This window comes from Syzygium oleosum, unplaced genomic scaffold (genome assembly GCF_021117445.2).
Source record: "Syzygium oleosum isolate NSW1041296 unplaced genomic scaffold, Sole_v2.1 Sole_v2.03, whole genome shotgun sequence".
In the NCBI taxonomy this organism is placed as follows: Eukaryota; Viridiplantae; Streptophyta; class Magnoliopsida; order Myrtales; family Myrtaceae; genus Syzygium; species Syzygium oleosum.
In genome coordinates, this window is record NW_026607487.1 from 8,649,380 (window position 1) to 8,666,825 (window position 17,446).

A 17,446-nucleotide genomic window follows, 5' to 3' on the forward strand; every position below is an offset into this window, starting at 1 on the left:
CTTAGCCAATGCAAACAAAGCCCAAAGGCATGCTCATACAGGTGTGTATGTGTGTCATGGCCTATAATATCACAGCTAAACTGATGAACCGAGCGCGACACGTGACTCGTGGCTTGAGCCGACACGCATTGATGTCTGTCTAAAGTCGAACGAGGCTTGAGCCGACACGCATAAATGCCGATCTAGTGCCAAGCGAGACCCGAACCATTAAACCTCAACGCCGATTCCCATAACAGAACGAGACTCGTTCATGACCCAGGCCGTGTTCATCCTCATGAATGCAAGACATGAGCAAACCAAACAAAAGCATTCCTGATCATACATACGACAAAGTACAGATGAGCACACGTCCAAATTCAACAACGTAGGATATCGTCCTAGCTAAGGGTTAGTAATTTCACTAACTATTTGACCGAGTGGCGACAAATGGCTGAGTGGTGAATAAATGATGAAGGCGAACGGCAAGCAAAGCCAAGAAGGAGAGAGGGCGCAAGAGGAAAGGAGAAGAAGAAGTGAGCCAAGGATGGTGAGAAAGAAGGGGGTGGTGCCTTATTTATAAGCCTTTCCCTCATTAAATGCCCTAACAAGTGGTCCGATGAGTTTTCTTAAAGTGGCTTGGCTATCTTGGTTATGTGGCGCCCTAAGGTCCTAGGAAATGATTAAGGATCCTTGGTATATTTTTCCTATTGGTTCACTTGGCTAATGAGTCACCAAATAATGATGACTTAGCCTAACTTGTTCTCCAAGTCAAATCTCATGGTAATGATTATCAAATCTCTTATTGGCCATCTAAGAGGGTGATTCATCTTCTTCATTAAATGCCCACATTGATTGCCTAAGGTAACTTGCCACATAAGTTGCCACTTAATTCCTTGTCACCCAAGTTCCTTGCCACCTAAGTTGGTGAGTCACCATCTTCATTTAATTACTAACATCCAAGGAACATTATGTGAGCATGAGAGAGAAGTCGATGTAAGTGCCTACATCATTGGGCAAGAGTTTCTCCTGTTCATCCATGATCGACTATCTTATTTAGACTTAGATTCGTGGCTAATTCGCGACCGGGCGTAGCCAGACTTGGCCGAGCCTGACCGACGTGGCTGGGTCCAATGGTCGAAACTGGATAAGCGCAGGGCTGGGTCCAGGGTCAAAACTGGCAAGGCATAGGGTTGGATCCGTCGCCGGAACTAACCATGCGCACGATTGGATCCGTGCCTGGTCCATAATCTCTTGCAAACGATCCAAGGCCTGGTTCGTGACCAAGCCATGGTCGAGCATAGCCAATCCATGATCGACCCTCGGTTATCATGTAATCGCGTGGAATCGATCGATTCGTAACCTACGCATGGTCGCATGGAATCGGTCCATGGTCGCCCGCAACCGATGCATGATCGAGCGGAATCACCTGCGGCTGATGCATGATTGCGCGGAATCGATCCGTGACAGTGCGTGATCGTCCCATGACCGACCCTCATGGTCCAGTTGCCGATCCACGGCAGAATAGCTTTGGTCGACTTACGTTATCAGTGGATCGATTCACTGCTGTTCCCTTGGTCAACTCATAACCAATCCTTTGATTGGACCATAGTTGGTCCTCAGTCGCCCTTTCCAGTCAGGTCAATCGGTTCATGGCCGATTGTTGGATTGGTCCATGGCCGATCCCCACTATCGGCACATTGATTTCCTGGCCGTTTCCCACGATCGATACAGGGACCAGAACCGTGGATGTTACACAAGTCCAATTTGTTGTACCTCCTATAGAAAATGTCGTATTTCACAAACACCTCAAAGGTTTTCAATGATCAATCAAGATTGGTTCTTTTGTAATCCAACGATCACCATCCCGGTGAGATGATGACCATTTGGCGAAGGGGTCAGCTAATTAATCACTCGACAATGCATTTCCCAACTATTTTGGGACTTGGAACGTTACAGACCCGCCCACTTAAAGAACCGACGTCCTCATCAATATCGACCCATATCACCCAGCAACAATCCTTGAATAGAGTGTAATATCAACGTAAACGTATGTGTGACATGCACCTCCATTTATCAAATTTTAGACAGGTTGCTTCTCAAAAATCTAGTACTTCACATATATATACACATACACAATCGTGCTTTTTCTTTTTTATCGGAACTTGTTAATAACTATTCCAGAAACTAGTTAAGTTTATCAAAAGTAGAAATAACATGGTCGAGAGGCCTTCAAATATCTTTTTTTTGGTCGCAGAGGTCTTCAAATTTTATAAAGCACATACTTTGAGGAAGTTGCTTTTACGCCTTTTTACTTGGTACGCTGATAGTATAAAGAAAATCATGATCAAAAGAAAATTGAAGCCCCGACACCTGTCCACCAGTGTATAATATTTTTCCACACATGGAATCTGGAATGAAAATTCTCTTCCATTAATAAAATGAATTTTTTCATGGATGCTTCAATGTTGTTCGTGCAATGATTTTCTTACATGGCATTTCACCATCATAAAAAAAAAAAGGGTTAATACCACGAAATACTCCAAACTGATATATTTGTGATAAATTTACCCCAAACTAATTTTTTGATCACGAAAAATCCTAAACTGGTACACCTATGACAATTTTACCCTCTGTTAATTTTCGTTAAATTTTACTGTCAAATTTTTTAGTTGGATGTCACATGATAGTTGACGGGTGTACCAGTTTGGGGTTTTACCCTCCGTTTATCACGTGTGTACCATTTTGTGATTTTTCGTGATATTAATCTAATTTGAAGAAGGGTAAATTTGTCATAAATATACCAGTTTGGGATTTTTGATGGTCAAAAAATTAGTTTAGGGTAAATATATTATAGGTGTACCAGTTTGAAATTTTTTATGACTAAAAAATTAATTTAAAATAAATTTATCACGAATATATTAATTTGAAATTTTTTATGATATTATTTGAAAACAAAAAACGTCCTCGCGAAGGGAAAACTTCATCTACCATTCTCGCTCTGATCTGAAGCTTTTTGACTTTTTGTAGTGCAAAGTGAATAGGGATAATAAATATTAGCGACAATAACAGGACAAAGAAGTGGCCGGTTGATTTAGCTGACTTTATGTAGTGCAGAAAGATTAGGTATAAATATTAGCGACAATGACAAGACAAAGAAGTGGCCGGTTGATTTAGCTGAGCTCATGATTGAGATGGCGATTTAGTTTATATTTCATCAGTAATTCCACTTTACAACTTGCTTATTACAAAACAATAATTTCATTAGTTAGATAAGAAGCCTTGTCGTTGACTCTTCACCGATGTGATTGCTACAGCGCCACGTGTTGATTACTATTATAAGCGAAAATTACTTAACCTAATACGATTCGCCACGATTTGCACTGTGGCTGTTGTGCCCGAGATGAATTCCTTCATGTGGTTTGCCTCGGTCATGCGTTTTATATGGTCTGACAAGTAATCATATCATTAGTGTGATGACTTAGAGAGACCGCAATGCAAGGGACCTGATGGGAAGTTTTGCATAAACCCTAATCCGATCTTAATTAGACTTTTTTGTACTGAGAGAAAAATCTCAGGGGACCTTATGGGAAGTTTTGCCGAGGATACAAAAATAAATAAATAAACAGATCAGCTTTTTGGGTCATTCCCGAGACTTCAATTAACCTAACTATTTAATTTTTCGAGTTCATTAGAAAATTAGCACTTGAGGATAATATACATCGTCATTCTGAAAAAAAAAGATTTGCACTTGTAATTTCAGAAAGGAAGTATCAACCTGTCTATGGAATTAAATTACGTCCTAAAAATAAAAATCGTACATGTACGTTGAAAGAGAGAGAGTACAAATTGTTCATTGAGTGAGGATAACTCTAGCAAGATTTTGTTGGAAATTCAACGTAATACTTGACCAGAACAATGGTTTCGCTAGCGTTATTGAATATTTCTTTGCTTCATTTTTTTTTTATTTTTCTGCCTTTTATTTGATTGTTTCCTTTTGTGTAAATGGCAAATGCAGTAAACCCTTAAAAAGAGTATCCGAAGTTACCACACACGAAGGGTTTCTATGATCCCTTGAGGGACCGATATGTTGTCCTAAAAACATCGTACTCAAATGCAATTTATCTTACCCCCTATAGAAAATGTCGTATTTCGCAAACACCTCAAAGGTTTTCAATAATCAATCAAGATTGGTTCATTCATAATGCAACGGTCATCATTTGTAGAAGTACCCGGCGAGATGGTGGCCATTTGAGGTAGGTGTTTAACTTATTAATCACTCTATAGGGCAATTTCCAACTGTTCTGGGGCTTGCAATGTCACAGACTCGCCTACTTAAAGAACCGACGACCTCGTCAGTGTTGGCCTGTATCACCCGGCAACCGTCCCCTTATGCGATGTGTCGGTTCTTTGAGTTCTATGCAGCTATGACTACATATCCCGAAAATTAAAATGATGAAGCAGTGGGCAGAAATATACCAGTGAGGCAAGATATCTTCGCAAAGGCAAAGCTTTTGATTCTGTGCTTTGTCATCGAGGAAAAAATCCGGAGCTTCGAGAACACAGTGACGCTTGATCCGAAGTAAGCTTTTGCGGCGCATGTGCAGCTGGATGCAGTGGGATGTGCAGCGAAAGGAGCGTTTTGGATTGACAAGCCAATCAGGTTAGCATGTGTCGGGCGTCGAATCTCGGACGTGACCTGAAGCTTTAAATTATTCAACGGAGGACGACAGGTAACCTAACAAGAGTCCCACGATCCATTGGCTGTTTTCCTCGTGCCTCTCTCCATCCTTGCGTTGCATGTGATAGATTATCGTAACGATGTCGCGATATCCGAAGAGAGAACACACGATGACGTCTCGACTCGATGGAGCCCAAGCGAAAAGAGCCGACCGCTTTCTCCTGGACAGCCGACGGTCAGAGTTAGTTGACGGAACATGCACGCGCGTGTCCATCTGCCACCGTCCTCCTCCACGATTCTCAGCGTGCTTTGCGAATAGCCTCTGCCCGTCTCAAACGCGAGACCGCGATCGATGATGGATCAGACCAGATGGGAAAAGATCAGCCATTGAAATTCATACGGACCCGGCTGCATTATTTCAGTGACCCGCGCAAGAGCGACCGCTTTCTCCTGGACAGCCAACGGTTGGAGTTAGTTGACGGAACATGCACGCGCGTGTCCATCTACCACCGTCCTCCTCCACGATTCTCGCCGTGCATTGCGAATGGCCTCTGCCCATCTCAAACGCGAGACCGCGATCGATGATGGATCGGACCAAATGGGGAAAGATCAGCTATTGAAATGATGATGCGACGCCCCGTCGTACGGGCCCTACTGCATTATTTCAGTGACCCGCGCAAGAACCCAAGGCTGTCTCAAACCTTCCCTCTTTCAGTCGTCTTCTTGTTCATTGCGCCATTACAGAACTTGAAACCAGAGTTTGTAGCTCCTTTAAGTTCTGCCCAACAAATTCTCTCAACTTGTAGTGAAGACCGGCCGCTCACATTTTATATAGTGTTCCATGAATTAGCTACAAGGGTTTTCTATATTTTGACCATTCGGTCATTCGGCCTCAAATGGTATGCATCCCAATCAACTTCATATTTGAATTTGAAAAGGTTCTCATTTGCGCGCACTTAGCTTATTTTCACCCGCGTCACTGCCAACCACACGTTGCATTTAGCATACGAACAATTTCTCCTACCTTACAAGCGAACCTTAAAAATGTTGGATAAAACTCTTGGAGAATAACAAGGATGAGAATGTACAGCTTTGACTCAGAAACTCCCCTAACAACGTATGCATTGCTGAGCCCGCATCTAGCCACCATGTATCCTCCCAAGTTCTTCCCTTTAAAGCAGTGATGTGTACATGTAACGCCCTGTATTATCAAAATGTCAGCTTTAATGGTCCACGAACTACTCCAGCTGAAACAAAAAGATACATTAGGGTTCAAAAGGATGAGATTTTTGTTCTTTTTTCATTACGTTTTTCCGAAATTACATCGTCAGACAAATACATCGCATTGCTTCTTCGGATTCACTTCTGGATTCCCCTTTCTCATCATTGCAACAAACTCGTCGTAATTGATTCGGCCATCCCGTAAGAATCGCATGTCATAAGTACTCAAACAGAGAGCGATCGAGAGTTTTTGCATAGTCAATGCAACGATCAATGTGTTTTTTGCGACTTTCATTGTCGGCATCAACTTCCGAAATGATTTCTTTGATGTCCCTTCCGTCGTGCATGCCGTATTCTCGAAGAGCTTGTTCAAGTTCCTCTGTTGTAATATACCTGTACGCATCATTAAAAGAGTTCAACTATAATCTGCGAGATTATAACCTTCTGTAACTTTTGCTGCATCCAAAAGCAACATTCGATGCTTGATCTATAAAACATACAAGATACAAATGTTTTTCATTGGTTCTATAAAAGACTTAGCAGTAGTTTTTTGTGGGTTTCACTCACTTAAACTTACACATAGCAATGAGCCTGTACTGTTCTTGTGGTTGGACATTGAAATGCACTTATATAAACCTTCTTACGACTCATACCCGCTATTGTCTTTATCGAAAAACTGGAAGGCCGTGTAAAGATGCTCTTGTCTGTCCATCCGGTTCATGTGCATCGTTGCTGTAATAAACTCATCGTAGTTTATGGTTCCATCACCATCAGCATCGGCCTTCATCCAAGGAAACAGAAAAACAGAGAGAAGAGAAGGTATTAGCATGTTTATGCATGCGAACATGTATTCCGGTTGCATGAATAATTGTAGCCCCCTTATTCGACGTGATTAGTCTCCAGGGATGCCGAAATATTGACAAATAAAATAGAGTTGACTTACAGCTTCCATCAATTGTTTAACTTCGTACTCCGACAGCTTTGTCCCTTGCTTCAAGAGCCCTTGCTTCAACTCCTCTAGTGTTATTGTACCGCTGTTGTCGGTATCCATGCCCCTGAACATCTCCTTCAATCCTCTTATCTCTTCCTCTGAAAGACATCCAGCGATGACCTATTGTGTTGCATTTAGAGAATCTAAGGATCAGTACTAGCAGAAACATCTAGCCTCTCAATTTGGTAATTTGGCACCCTCTTTCCGTCAATCACTCAATTAGTACCCGAAGAGCTACTTTCTTGAACTTGTTCATCGCTCTGAATTGCTTGAGGCGATCCAACACCGCATTGTTGAGAAGGGTATCGGGTGCTTCTCCATCCTTCTTAATCCATGGGTGATCTATTAAAATGTTTGGCGATTCCTCAGAATATAATGTCATTAGAACAAGACAGTGTCGAAATATTTCTAACCCTGATTCTTGCAGTTGCAGCATATATAAACTTACTGAAAATCAAAACATTCCTTCGCAAAAATACTTACTAAGAACTTCAAAAGCCGTTAGCCGCTGCTCAGGGTCGGAGTTCAACATCTTGCGGATGAGATCTTTTGCCCCCGGCGAGATCGATGGCCACGGATCACTGCTAAAATCAATGTGGCCACGTAAGATCGCATTGAAAATCCCGGTTTCTGACTCTGTCCATGCAAAGCATCTCATTTTAAGCATCATAACGAGAAATTCTTATTCCTAGAACTGATTGCCGACTCAGTCAGACAGTCTTGAAATTAATTAGTTTAAGATGTGAAATGGACAAAAAGAACAGGAAACAATGGAAATTGACAATGGCCATCTTTACGTGCCCAAAAAGGGGGAACTCCACAGAGAAGAATATATAGCATCACGCCGACACTCCAAATGTCAGCCTCTGGTCCATATTTCGTCTTCAGAACTTCCGGTGCAATGTAATATGCACTTCCAACTACATCTTGAAATGTATTTCCTGCCCAAAGAACAACAAAACGAGCTAATGTCAAACTTGCTTCTCTAATTAGCCACGCTCAGCGAATGGAAAACCGGTCATTCTAGCACTGATTAGCTAGAGGACCATCTACTAGGGCCTGAGCAAACCAGAAATTCGCTATCTTTCCCACTTTGGAAATCATTAGCTTTCATCAGGAACATGTAAAATGTGACTAGAGGATTAAGAGGCCAACCTGGCTTGAAGAACACTGATAGACCGAAATCGGTGGCCTTAAGTGGCGAGTCCTCGTTTTTGTTCAACAGAAGGAAATTCTCGGGATTGAGGTCCCGATGAATGACCCCCATAGAGTGACACGTGTGCACAATCTGAACGATTGTCCTGAGCAGCGACGCAGCGGCACGCTCCGTGTAATTCCCCTTGGCTATGATCCGGTCGAACAGCTCCCCGCCAGCGCACAGCTCCATCACCAAGTGAACCGAGTGCTTGTCCTCATAAGCCCCCTTCAGCTCCACAATGTTGGGCTGGCCAGTCAAGTGGTGATGATCTGGACTTCCCTCCTCACATCCTCGATGTCCTCCTTGCTCACGAGCTTCCTCTTGGCGATCGTCTTGCAAGCGAGCTGCTCACCGGTCGCCTTGTCGGTACACGAGTACGTGACGCCGAACTGTCCCCGGCCAAGCTCTTTCCCTATCAAGTACACAGCCCTGACGTCCTCCATCGGCCGGTTGAGGACGGGGCCAAGCGGGGCCAGCTTGGAGGGCTTGGAATTAGGGGTTGCCAACTTTGGCGGGACAGACACATTATCGTTCGGGGCGGCTTTGCCCTCTGGATTGCTCGCGTTCTCCGTGGCAGACCCCACTTTCTGTAGGTTCCCCTTCGGGGCACCGCGACCAATGCCCCCCGAGCAGCGGTTGCCCATGCTGGCGGCGGCGACGCGATGACCAGGCAGGAACCGGACGGTGTCGGGTCAAATTTGGACTTTTAATCTTTCCTTCGGATAAGTCGATCTAGATTCCATTAAGGAAAGGATTGTCCAGGATCAAGAGAAAAAGAAAGGAAAAAAAAATCAAGAAAGGGAAAGATTGCAGCTGAGGAGAGATGGGGCTAGGGGACAATGAAGGGTTCTTGCGTGTTTGGAAGCGAAGAGTCGGGCAATTCTTGAAGGGTAAAGGTTTTTCGTCAGGGCAAATGGTTGAGAAAACTAACGGTATTTTGTAATTTCTGGGGCCGCTCATCAACGGTTAGGACAAGCTTTTCCCCTCCGGGTTCAAATCGTGTATTCGGCGAGAACTGCAATCTTGGTTTCCAACTTTTATCTTAGTAGCGAAAGTCGAATATCTTTACTCTTCAATCCCGAATTTTAACGACCAGTTATTTCGCGAAAAACTTACCGCGGGAGGGAATATTTGCTTTATTGTTTGGCGCTTGAATTGTTTCAAAATTGACGGAATATATTTCCATTCTCAATGAAAACTTGTCCTTAGATTTGGGGAAAATGATTATCTCTTTTTAGCAATCCTAAACTTCAAAAAAGAAAAAGGAAAAAAAACAAAGGGCTAGAATGCATTTCAAGCATGACACGTGCTAATATAGCGTGACCCGTCCTCATTTCTTTATTGGTTTTCTACTTTAAACAATGTTGATAATCGAAGTTTTCATATCCAGTTTCTTGTAAATCAAGTGACTTGGCACGCGAAGAACTTCGTTTATTCGCGTCTCGACTTGATCAGAACACGTTCATTGTCTCAAGGAACCACTTCCCGGACTCAACACTTGCTTTTCCACAACAGCCTCGCGCAACATCACTCGTTCGCTTGTTTGCGTTGCTGCTCGTCACTGCAAAGGCAGCAGATTTCACAGCATGCAAGGATGACCTCGATGTCAAGCTCGAGCCCTTGATTATCGATACGGAGGAAGAAGTAGGAGATCCGGGAAAGAGCTTCATTGCGGTTGAGGAGCTCAAGCATCTCCCATCCGACCCGATCTGGCTCGACTAGTTCAAATCCCCACTTCTCGTGGCTGCTCAAGTCCAACCTCCGACCCAAAAAAAAGAGAAGTCCAACCTTTTTGCTGTCCTCACTGAGTTCCAGAGGAAAGGATCGGGTCTCACGAAGGTTCATCGGTTTTTGTTCATTTGGAATTGGATTCGGAGCATTTCGAGAGTATTTTAGCCAATGATCAAAACCGGTCTTGAGTTTAGAGAGGTAGTAGCGGACGCAGATCCTTAGATTAGGGAGACGAAATAAATTATAAACCCTAGCATGGAGGGGCAAAACAGAATAGTTTTATATGAAGTTCAAATGGTTGTAGTAAATTACCACTAAAATGTGCACCGAGCACCTAGTGGTTGGCCGCCACCGCCGCAGGCAACAGATTTTCAGAAGACGCAGAAGAGAAGCAGTTCTTTACAATGAACTACTTTCCATTTTACATCAACGCAAAGATGAAAATCAAAAGCTATTACCAAAATGACACTCAAGAGAGAACAAAAGTTATCGTTTTCTACCAAACGGAATTAGAAAATTCCAGGAAGACAATCCGTTGACACGAGTGTTAGTTAAAAGGATGAAATCGAGCAATGAGAGTACCTTAGGAAGACTCATTCTGTAAATAAGAAAAAGGAGTGATGAGTCCAAAGATATATAACACCACTTCATGAAGAGCGCCTCTAATCATCTTCACTCTCCTTTATCAATTCTTCATCTTCGAACAAGTCTTCAGGTGGGTCGTACACAATCATGCTCGGAAAGAGCTCCAGGAAGTCGTCCTTCACCCTCTCTCTCAATTCTGGGTACGGAATAAGCCCTTTCAATATCACGCGGAAAGGCAGCGAGAGTGGAGGATCAGGAGACTGTCTCATTTCGTCGTATATCTCCATAGCCTCCGAGGGCAGTCCGCTATCCAAGAAGGCCCTCATTATGTCCCCAAAAGTGTGCTGATCAAACAGAACTTCCTCCCTTTTCAGATCTTCCCACACACGCCTCAACTCATGCACATTTTTGTTCCTTGCGAGCATCATCAGCATGTCCCTGTAGAAAAACATGTCCGGCCGGTACCATATCTCTTTGCGCACCACATTATACAACTGAAAAAACATATAAGACATCGCTAAAATCCCAATCAAATATGTTCTCTTTTAACATGAAAAAAAATAAAAATAAACACAATGCAAACACCAGTGACATTCGATGATTCTATCATAGGGACAACATCGCTCAGCAATACTGTAGTCAAACGGTTATCATGGCCTGGCTAGTTCGAGGCAGTTACAATGATCAAGCAGTTGCTAATATTCCACCGACAAGTACACTGAACCTTGTATGTTTGACCTTTATCCAGGCAACCTTTGTCTGACAACGTATTAAATCTTGCACAGAGTTTCACAAGAAGTTGGAAAGACCACTCAAGTGACAAAGGACAGAATGATTCTCCAGTTGTCAAAATGAAAACTTCACCGCACAGAAAGTAGCTAAAACTAATGATCACCTTCACGGGACATGACCATCTAGCGTCTTAGCATCTCATTCATATTGAATCTTACAGACAATATGAAAATTAAACACCTTCCATCACTTCTCTTATCAACAAACAGGAAGTTGACTGCAGGTTCAACCACCTTATATTGTCTCTCCTCTGAAAACAGACCAAAAGGAGCTGTCAGGATTGTCGTCCCCTGGTCGCGGCCCCCAATTACTAGGTGCTCGGTGCACATTTAAGTAATATATTCTATAACCATTGAAAGTTCACATAAAAGTTCTTTATTTTCCCTTCCAAGCTAAGATTTTCCATTTGTTATTTTGGCCTCCCTAATCTATCTGCATCTGCTTTTGCCTCTCTGATCTCAAGACCAGTCCAGTTATCAACTAAAACAATGCGCCAAATCCAATACCAAGTGAACAAAAATGACAAACCTTCATGCAGAGAAAGACCTGATCCTGCCTCTGGAACTCGGCAAGGACAGAGACTAGGTCGGACTTGAGCAGCCGCGAGACGTGGGACTTGATGAACCGGTCGAGCCGGACTGGGTTGGATTGGAGACGCTTGAGCTCCTTGGCCACAATCAAACCCTCTTTCCCGATCTCCTTCTTCCTCCTCCATATTGACAGGCTAGGACTCGAGGTTGTCCTCACATACTGCGATATCTGCTGTGTTTGCGGCGACAACAACAGCAACGACAGTAAGCGATGCTTCACGAGATTGTTGTGGAAAAGCAAATGTTGATTCTGCAAAGCTGTTCTTCGTCGAAGAAGAAGATGAGAAGCGAGGTTCAACATCAATGGAAGTCATCAGAACTGCAAGAGGACTTAGGACATGTCAAACTTTACTAAAAAGTGTTATGTTTGAGATATGTTTTGGGCTTTTTTAAGTTCAGGATTTGGAAAACCTCAGAAAAGTCAATCTACAATGAGATACTTCACATTAAATAATGTGAATGATACTAACAGTATCATTTTTGAAGAAAACCAAGAAGAGGTGTGAGGATAAACCAGCTTTTCCAGGACTTCCAGCCTATTCCTATAAATATTGGGCACTCCTGTCAGTACTCGGTAGAGGTATATAAGCATATGCAAAGATCAAGTTATAATACGATATTGTTAAAGAAAAAGACAGAATAAGATTATAACCAGCAGATGATGAACATATTATGGGAAAAACAAAGTGTGTATCCTCACTTTACATCATGATATAGGTAATAAGCAAGTAACAGAACTTAGAAATGAAGTGGTGCAAGCAAACTTGACAGTTGCTCGAAGGAGCAAGTAGACCATCATCCTTGTCTATTTCAATCAAAGTAGGATGGGTATAGGTGCATATTTATCCAATTACAAGGATTACTGCTAAATAATTACCAACAAAATTCGCAAGACTCACATTTGTGTCAGAACAATTTGACTTTCCTTCATGATATTGTTCTGTTTCCACTAGTCATCGTTTAGCTCATCGATTATGAGAAGTTATTAACTGATCAAATTTTCGATACAATGTTTATGATACATCTTCCAATGTATGAAGAAGATGCTTTTTATAATTAGTCCCACCTCAGAATAAGTATATTATTGCAAGTGCAAGTACAAACATACTTAAACCTAATGAAAGAAAACTTGTTATCTTGACTGACCTTTTGAAGATATGAAAAGAGGGGCACTCTTAAACACCTGCCAAAGCTTCAATGTAGCAGAAGTTAGAACCGAACCTACTAAACCATCAATAGCAACAGTCATTCAGAAAATTGAATTCCATATACAAATGAAAAGACCAAGAAAACTATTAATACATGAGCAACCATACATAATCTCACTTTGGTGCTTCAACAAAACTCCAACTAAACACAAGCTATCAATAGCCCTTCCAGAAATAAGATTGTGCTGAGAAAATTCAGGAAGAGATTGGATGCAATAAGTAATGGAGCAATTTAAAAGTGTCACTCGTGATTGATAAATCTACTTGAAAGCCGGTATATTCTAGGACATAGAGGAAAAACTGGTGATTGAACTTGGCAATTTACACAACCTACGACATAAAAAGAGAGCCTATCAATGTCCATAGATGAGTATTCTATTTCTGTTTGGGACGCTATGATTTGAATTCTATAGTAATGAGCAGCAACTTTATCTCGCAAACAGAACAGCATAAACATGCATTGCCAGCATCAGTCAGGACCCTGCAAAATTATAGTTATGCGGAAGCATCCACCGGAATAGCTTAGTGCGCTTTTGAAATTAGAAGCATCAGAACTTCGCAGTGACAAAGGGCATTTTACGGGGATATGGAAAATTGTTTTAAAAGGACAGAACAACTGAATTACTTATCACACCAATAGGCAGTAGCAATGGAACATTTTACAGATTATGTTCTTGAAAATCCTTTTTCAGGGGAAAAGGGAAAGAGAAAAGAAGAATGTTCTTTCCTGTTCGAACAAGTAATATCCTAGACAAAGATCACCAATCTTGGATCTATTTTAGGTACCTATAGATAAAATTCTGAGAAGTGGAAGACGACACACTTCACAAGAGCAACATGTCATCCTATTAAACAAAGGTCTGAGAGGAAATTAAATCAAATCTAGGTTCAAAAGCATTTCTTCTGAAAACTATCGATGCCTCTACAGCCAGCACTCATACTAGAAATATCAACTTTGCAGCTGCCATTATTTACATCAATTAACGAGGGAAAAAAAGGACCAAATCTAGATGTCGAACAAGGAGAGTAGACGAGACCGTTGAGATGTCCAAACACCACTAAAAGCCTCGAGGTTTGTTTTGTGACGTAGCCTTCAGCAAAACCTATGGAATTGGAACCTATTCTGGTGATTCAGACGTTCGACTCTACATTTAAACTGGAGATAAAGTCAAGATGGTATTCAATAACATGCCAGAAACCCACATCCGAATCCTGCGAAAGCACAGCTTCGTGCAAACCCCAAACAGATTTGACCAATGAATCAAGTCCCTGATGGCGGCTAAATCGGAAAAACCCGAAGAAAACCGAAGCGCCGAGCAATCGCACCCCGCCAATATTCAGAGAACAAGCATCAATTGGCAAGAAACATGATAAATCTCTTGCCAATTCCTCAAAAGTCACACCTAGAACTCGATAAATCTCTGCATACGAAAGCGCGAGCAAATACAAAAACCCCCCTATTCGTTCCTCGTCAACAACCCTATGGTAAGCGAGCAGAAATTTATATCCGAAGGCTCGGTGAGAATGCTTCCACCTTCTTCGACCCGGATTCAAAATCGCCCAACGGGCCCAAACCCCTAACTACCGGTGTAAGCAAAAAACCGAAACGCCACGGAGCACGGGTGAACCGGCTCGCCGCCGGCGAGAAAGCAATTGGAGACTCCAAGAAAAATTCCCGGCGCTCCTCCACAAAACCTCCCTCGTCTCGCCACTGAAGCGGCGCACAAAAGCTATAGCTCCTCCCCACACGAGCGCGCGCGCGCAGAGAGCGCAAGGAAACTCGAAGCACTTCAATGCAAGATCAGGAATCGGCGGCAATCGAACGAGACCCGCCTTGAGCTAGGGCCGGCGCGTGGGGGGGGCAGAGAGAGAGAGAGAGAGAGAGCGGGGCGGGGGTGGGGTGTACCTGGCTGCGACGGCCAGCGGCGCGGAAAGAGGGTTTGGCTCGCGGCGGTCGACGGAGAGAGAGGTCGCTCGCGGGTAGCGAGTTTCGAGTCCCCCCACTTTTTATTTCGCCGCGGGATTAGGGAGGGGGTGCATTTGCTAGAATTTTTTTAGTCTAATTGCGGGAGACTGCGTGAAATGGAACGAAAATTGAGGTCTTGGTGCTTTCTGAAATACAAAATTCCATTCTTGGTGTGCTATTCATTCATGTAGGGGCTTTTACAGATATTATGTTCTTGTGTTTGCTCGGCTTGGTCGTTACGACACTAACTGCACCGGCCGCGTCGTGCACCAGCCGATTCGACCGTCTGTTCAGTGGCCATTTCCGCAAAGGACGCATGTCGTTTGCCCCTTGATCCACGACCTTAAGCTGCTCATTTCGAGAAACGGACATCACCATTGGATTCGCCGCCCTCGGACGAACCACGTGCTAAATTTTTGCTGTGAACGAATGACCGTAGCTACCACACGAATCTGTTAAAGCTTTTGTTGATGGAGAGAGCGTTATGCCCACAATTTCCTGTGCTTGTTGCACGAAATAAACACCACCGGCCGCCCGGCCATCCTCCGGCGAGTCAGACCCAAAAACCCCGTCAAGAACGGAGATCGAACGTCACCGCACGCTCCACCACCCCCGGCGATTCACTGAGCCGGAGCCTTTGGGAGCTTCTTTCATCCATTTCCGCGGGCTCATTTCCACCAACGACCACCATCAGCCTCCTCAAAGCTTCGACGAGTCTCCCTACTAACTCAATTGCATCGCCTCCGGCGGCCGCACGAGCCAACTTTGCTCTCCGCATGTGAGGTCCATGCACCTACGGACGCTCCCCATGTGGCTGACGTCGTCCGCGACAATGGCTTAGCGGCCTGACCTGCTGACTGGACCGATTCAGTCGCATTTCCGACCGGTTCAGCCCTTTTCCGACTGATTTTGCCCTTTTCCAACCAATTCGATGCTATTCTAGATCGGCACCATTCGGACCGGTTCTAGGTAAAGTCAGGCGATTACCTATGTTTTTGGGCATTCTTAGTCCATTTTTTGGGTTATTTTCAGCATATCGACTCTCCGGCTCACTAATTTCACAATATTTCAAGTTAATGTGGCGTTATTCAATTTACTTTCAATCTCAAAGTTAACTTGTTTTAACTTACCTTGAGATTTGGAAAACCTCGTAAAAGTCAATCTACAATGAGATTCTTCGTCCATTTCCACGGCTCATTTCGAGAGGCGATATTTCATCGCTCAGGCATCTTTTTTGAACGATCTTTTTTTTATTCAATTTTGTGTACACGGGAAGATTCATCTCGAAATGTTACACAAATTCAAAGAACAAATCGCCAATCAAAGATTCCTTTTTCTTCGGAAGTGACTAATCCTTGTTTTTTTGTTTTTTTGTTCGAATGACTAATCCTTGTTTTCGACGAGTACAATTGTCCATTTCGCAAGGCCACGATCAGTGATGCTATTCGTCTCACGCGCCCAAAACAGCGCGTGTCCTAGCCCGGCATCTTATTGAGCGGCGGTAAATTCGGAGGACTTGTCTTTTACACTGTCCGTCGCGGATAAAAGGGTTTTGACTTCTTTTTACCGCGGGTAAAATTGCTCCTCTGAAGCCGCCTTCGTTCTAAGATGCGGCGGGCCGGCCAATGAGATCGCGCCAGACAAGCACGCTTCCCATCGGACGGCAGCAGCGGTAAATTCTCCAGAATTTCAAAACTAGTTACCGTTTGCTTGCTGGCGTCCAGAATTTGAAAATTGGTTATATTCGGTACACCGTAAATCACCCCATTAAATGAACCTTTCCTATATGTTGTTATGTATCTCCCGTGGCTCGTTTCATTTTGACTTGTAACTTTTAGCAAGGTTAATACCATTAAAAAGCCTCAAATCCGCAGATTAATTTTCATTTGACTAAAAAATCTAAATCGATATCCATGACACATTTACCCTGAATTAATTTTCATATCATAAAAAATCTCAAATTTAGTATCGCTAACTAGAATCTATTATTTGTTAAAATTATGAGTGATTGATTATAAGAAGGGAGGAACCGTCCACTGAGGACCGGTTCCACAAAATGGGAACCGAAAATCTCTTATTGATTTTATGGATCCACTCGGGACCTAGACCAACCGATCTACTTCGTAGGAATGGTGATTCGGTGATTCTTGAAGTGCGAGCAATATGACCACCGCAATGACTAGAATTGACCTTAAATCAAGGAGCAACGAATCAACTGACCAAAGCAAGGAGCATCAATGAGAAGTACGAGCGATATTCTCATCGTGGGTCCTCTGCATATTCCAAAATATGCTCAATGATGAAAACTAAACAGCTCAAGTAGACAGCTTGAACTAGAATAGAGAGCTGGAAACTTGCGAACTGACCGACCAGAAAGGCGGAGACTCGACGATCCGGCTTACGGCGAGGCGATCGAGAGGCTAGAGCGAGAGGCGAGAGGGAGATAAGTGACGTGAGAGCGAGATGAGGCGAAGGAGGGCTAGGGTTTGCTGTGCGCGAGGAGGTGG

At 43.3% G+C, this 17,446-nt stretch overlaps 1 protein-coding gene, 1 long non-coding RNA gene and 1 pseudogene across 8 annotated transcripts; 1 reads left to right on the forward strand and 2 right to left on the reverse strand.

Annotated features, from left to right (window-relative positions):
* Positions 1-3,925: 3,925 nt before the first annotated feature.
* On the forward strand, positions 3,926-5,599 carry LOC130137602 (uncharacterized). Its single transcript, XR_008815987.1, has 2 exons — positions 3,926-4,709; positions 4,786-5,599. It is a non-coding gene; the product is annotated as an uncharacterized LOC130137602 (long non-coding RNA).
* On the reverse strand, positions 5,581-8,979 carry LOC115679060 (calcium-dependent protein kinase 17-like; annotated as a pseudogene).
* Positions 8,980-10,273: 1,294 nt separating this feature from the next.
* LOC115679131 (pentatricopeptide repeat-containing protein At1g62350) lies at positions 10,274-14,989 on the reverse strand. 7 transcript variants are annotated; one of them, XM_056309825.1, is made up of 5 exons: positions 14,880-14,989; positions 12,912-12,948; positions 12,236-12,307; positions 11,722-12,084; positions 10,274-10,877 (listed from the first exon to the last, which is right to left on the reverse strand). In XM_056309825.1, the coding sequence occupies exons 4-5, from the start codon at positions 12,064-12,066 to the stop codon at positions 10,461-10,463; spliced, it is 762 nt and encodes a 253-aa protein (XP_056165800.1). In that variant the 5' UTR covers positions 12,067-12,084; positions 12,236-12,307; positions 12,912-12,948; positions 14,880-14,989; the 3' UTR covers positions 10,274-10,460. The 7 variants fall into 7 exon arrangements, with proteins under 7 accessions (XP_056165800.1, XP_056165797.1, XP_056165798.1 ...); XM_056309822.1 differs by having other exon boundaries at positions 10,346-10,877; positions 11,704-12,084; positions 14,880-14,987; XM_056309823.1 differs by having other exon boundaries at positions 10,346-10,877; positions 11,704-12,095; positions 14,880-14,987.
* Between the last annotated feature and the right edge of the window lie 2,457 nt (positions 14,990-17,446).

Bases quoted from the DNA above. Each gene is read 5' to 3' on its own strand.
- LOC115679131 (XM_056309822.1), bottom strand. From the start codon at position 12,066: ATGTTGAACCTCGCTTCTCATCTTCTTCTTCGACGAAGAACAGCTTTG. The intron at 10,878-11,703 runs GTTTGTCATTTT...ATGTTTTTTCAG, and splicing joins AGGTCTTTCTCTGCATGAAG to TTGTATAATGTGGTGCGCAA.